Source organism: Coregonus clupeaformis, chromosome 25 (genome assembly GCF_020615455.1).
Source record: "Coregonus clupeaformis isolate EN_2021a chromosome 25, ASM2061545v1, whole genome shotgun sequence".
Taxonomy (NCBI): domain Eukaryota; kingdom Metazoa; phylum Chordata; class Actinopteri; order Salmoniformes; family Salmonidae; genus Coregonus; species Coregonus clupeaformis.
The window spans coordinates 12685405-12689466 of NC_059216.1; the positions used below are offsets into that span (position 1 = coordinate 12685405).

At 44.7% G+C, this 4062-nt stretch overlaps 1 protein-coding gene across 2 annotated transcripts; it reads left to right on the forward strand.

Moving 5' to 3' along the window:
* The first annotated feature begins 1047 nt into the window (after positions 1-1047).
* zpcx (zona pellucida protein C) lies at positions 1048-3835 on the forward strand. 2 transcript variants are annotated; one of them, XM_041847488.2, is made up of 9 exons: positions 1048-1524; positions 1623-1735; positions 1817-1914; positions 2000-2177; positions 2270-2375; positions 2456-2541; positions 2611-2696; positions 2834-3617; positions 3759-3835. In XM_041847488.2, exons 1-9 carry the CDS (start codon positions 1078-1080, stop codon positions 3778-3780), a joined length of 1920 nt encoding a protein of 639 aa, XP_041703422.1. In that variant the 5' UTR covers positions 1048-1077; the 3' UTR covers positions 3781-3835. The 2 variants fall into 2 exon arrangements, with proteins under 2 accessions (XP_041703422.1, XP_041703423.1); XM_041847489.2 differs by having other exon boundaries at positions 2662-2696.
* Positions 3836-4062: the final 227 nt, after the last annotated feature.

The following is a 4062-nucleotide window of genomic DNA, read 5'->3' on the forward strand; positions in this document are numbered from 1 at the left end:
CTGAGCCATAATCATCCTTTGCATGACCATAGGGGCTAGGTTTGGACTCCGAGGTCAGAGCAGAGTACAGTTTGTACTTGGTGCCATTCTTCCTCAACACACCTCTTCCCTCTGCACTCGGCTCTTCTCCTTCTTCCTCACTGTCCATAACCACGTCTATCCGTTCACCACATTCATGCGCCTTCATCTGCTGTATTGTCTGGTAGAACTGATGGCCTTTTCCAAGACCAAGCTTATGTTCCTTAGCACACTTTACTAGTCTGACTATCTCTACCCTCTCCATGCTTGCAAAACGTGGGCTACTCTGCATCTGAGTGCAGCGTCCTCCTCAGTTCAATCTTCAGATTCCTGGATCTTGGTGCATTTCCAATGGTGTCTCTGGGTCAGTCTGTCTGCCTGACAGCCGAAACACCCACTATCACACCCATCTCTCATACTCACTAAAAGACCTTCGCTTGGAAAACGTGAACAAAGTGGAAATATTACTGTTGTATGGCCCTCTTGAGCCACCATAGCAACAACAGAAACATTTCCTAAATCAAGTAATCTGTCATTAATTTAGACATTTTTCCCGAGGAGGTCTTAGTCGCACAAATTTATATAAAGCTAAGATGTTTGGTGCAGTATTTCTCAAGTGAAAAAATGTGCATGAAAACTAGTCTTCTCTTGTTGAATGACAACAAACACTTCATGTTCCCACTCCTACTAGGAGTATTACTATTGACTGATCACCGACGAAGGGGCGCAGACTTCAGCTACCAAACTTCAACTTGCCTCAGGAAAAAAGATTGTGTGCAAGAACAGCTGAAAGAAAACCATGGTCATAATATATGCGTGAACTGTTTCGACTGAGAAGCATACGGGAAGCTTAATGCAACCACTTTTCACCTGGCGCAAACTCCTCACACACCGAGTAACCCGGGCCAGATAATTGAATCCCCTCATTGATTGCACATTGATTAACGATTGTCAACACCTGCGCATTGCCAACCTGAAGCTACAAATAGAGCCATCAGCGAGTCCTTGAGTCAGAGGGCCTTTACCAGAGCTACAGGTCAAATTGGAGAGCGCAGTAACATGTTTGGGTTGGCATATTTGAGATATCGCAAAATGGGGGTAGTTGCAATAGTACTCCTGTGTTTTACCATAGGGCTATGTATACCTGTAGAAGATAGGGCAGTGAAGTTCTCTGATGGTGCAATGACTAGTGTTTGGCAAGTTCCTGATTTCACCTTCTCAGTCGAAGGTGGGAATGACATCCCATATGACACCATCTTCAGTTCTTGGCTCACTGGAGTACCGAACTTCAACATGCTTGCAGAATTACCTCCACACATTAATCTCCCCAGAATTCAGGTCATATGTAGTGGAACACAGCTAAATCTGCAGGTAGATAAGCGCTTTAATGGTGTTGTGCTGAGCGGTGATGAGTTAATGTTTGGTGAAGGCTGCCAGAGCAATGGAGCTCATGGGAATGAATTTGTCTTCATTTATGAACTCACCCAGTGTGGAACTAACCGAGAGGTGAGTACCCTATACCAAATGCCCTTTAAAGACTTTCCAATTAAATGTTTCTCTCAAATGAGTTCAAGCTGTGTATAACGTACTATGTTCTTCTCCAGACACACAATGGATTTGAGACCTACTCCAATTTCCTCCACTTCAACCCTAGGAACTCTCTTTTCACTTCGTGGCTGACTCCTTTCCTACTACCCATCTCCTGCATGCAACAGAGGTTTGTCTCAAAGCTCCTACATGAGTGTTTAAGTAATGTGGGTGTTGACTGCTGTGTAATTACAATATTGTCATATCTCAGGTCTGAGGCGAGTCCCCCTGCCGCAACGCCAGTTCCCCCTACGCCTGTCTTAACACCAGTTCACAAGAGCTGGGGCTTTACTGTGAACGCTATGAACCGTGAGTCATGATAAAGGGGACACTGTTAAATTGATTGGTGTTTTTTATATTTACTACTGTAATGTTCTTCTCATGGACTTCGCAGCATCCTGGACCAATGCATCTGAAATCAACATCTACGAAAGAGGGCAGATCATCTACCTCCAGGTGTCTGTGTCCACCAGGCCTGCCCCCAACCAGCAGCTCTTCATTCGGTCCTGCTTTGCTTCTATGTTCCCTGACCCAGCGACCAGAACAAGGCTTGGGGTCATATTAAATAAAGGGTTAGTAGCAGGTACAGTTGTGTCACCTACATGTATCAGTGCTTACCGGAGTGCATTGTAATGGTGATCATTTTCTATAATGTTCTCTGTAGGTGTGTTGCCTCTGTGGCATCCCAGCATGCTGTGGCAGAGTTTGTGGCCTTAAGGAGAGCAGATGCAGTTAATTTCATCCTCAACACATCTCTTTTACCATTACAGGTTAGTAAATCTGAAGGGCAAACTAAGTTCTGACTAGCCACTTTTTGGACTCCTACTGAAGTAATCTATTTCCTTCCTAGACCTATGTGCACTGCAGTGTGATCATCTCCAACCAAGGCGTGTCTCCAGATGCTAAGTCCTGCAACTACAATAGGATCAAATCAAGGTATATGGGCTAGGAAAACTCATGATTTGTTATGTTTAGTGTTAATGGGCGTTGACCCATCTATCACAGATGGGAGGAGATAAGTGGTGATGTTGAGGTGTGCCGCTGTTGCGGGTCCAGGTGCAAAGGCTCTTCTTTCAAGACTCCACTCATTGGTCAGTATCCTCTTATCATTTTGCTGATCTTAATGTGATTGAACTGCCATGGCAGCATATTGCTCTTCTAGGACTTAACATTCATTTAATGTTTCAGGTTTATTTTTAATTACTTTAAATGTATTGTCTCCTTTCAGATGCCAAAGCCATTGTGAGCATTGGTCCCCTGATGGTTGTGGGTGGAGAGCCCAAGGCCAATCTTCTGCCTTCAGCTCATCAGCAGGAATTATCTTCCAGTTCCCAGATGTCCAATTATACCCAGGCTGATTCTAGTGATTCAGGAATGTATAGGTATAAATCCTCTCTACTGCCACAGTTTGTCTCTGCAGCCCCTAGTGGCCTTAACATCTTGACGGCAGCAGGGGCCTCTGTCTCTGATCGCTCTCTGGAGACAAACATGCTCCCAGAGCCCCCCCGGCTCTCCCCCTCAGTAGTGGCAGAGGGACTGATGGTCTTGAGTCAGGACAAGGGAGATTCACTGACTGTGTGGCTGCCAGGACAGGTGCAGGTACATTCAGATGTAGGCCTAAGGGCCCCACTAAGCTCTTACATGCACAGGGATGCACCATGGGTCCCAAGTCCCTCTGTCCAAAATGATGACCTAGGGAAGACCCCCGTTCCCAAAGTATACTCTGAAGCCGCCAAACAGAATTCTCTATTGAATTCTGCCATGGATGGGATCTGGAGCCAGCAGACTGAGACGGTGATCAAAGCAACAGACTCTCAGTCCGTGGTCCGCACCAAGCTGCAGTTGACCCAAGCTGCCGACGGGTCTCAGACACTGAGTTATGAGGAAGAGAGGAGGCCTAGAGGGGAGGAACCAGGGATGCGGAGGAGGTTTGGCGTGGAGGAGAGCATCCCAGAGAAGAGGCTGGGGACTGGGCAGACAAACCTGGTGTCATCCCTCCTGGATCTGCTGAGGTAATTTGTGGTTTTAGCTATAGGTACATTATTTTATTGACTGGATCTGTTATTCATTCTACTTTTATTCTTATACATTTGGTATAAGACTTGTTTCCACTGAATGTTTTTCATTAGTAACTTGTTTATTTCTCTTTTTAGGAGGCTGGACAAGGCAGAGTAGCCTAGTCCAATGAAGAAGTTAATAAATGTTTAATAAACTCAATGCACCAATTCATTTTGCTTTGTATTTTTTAATGCAATTACTGTTATTGCAACACCAGTGTTATTGTAACAACTTTTTCAATTAAGATATTTTATTAAGTTGGTCCAAATATTCTCCCCAATTGTTCTGATAATGATGTGGAAAATAATCACTATTTTTAAGTTTTTGTAGAATCAAGATTTGACTTTATTTACAACAGAATTTATCATACCCCTCCGGGAACAGACACACACCCCTTCT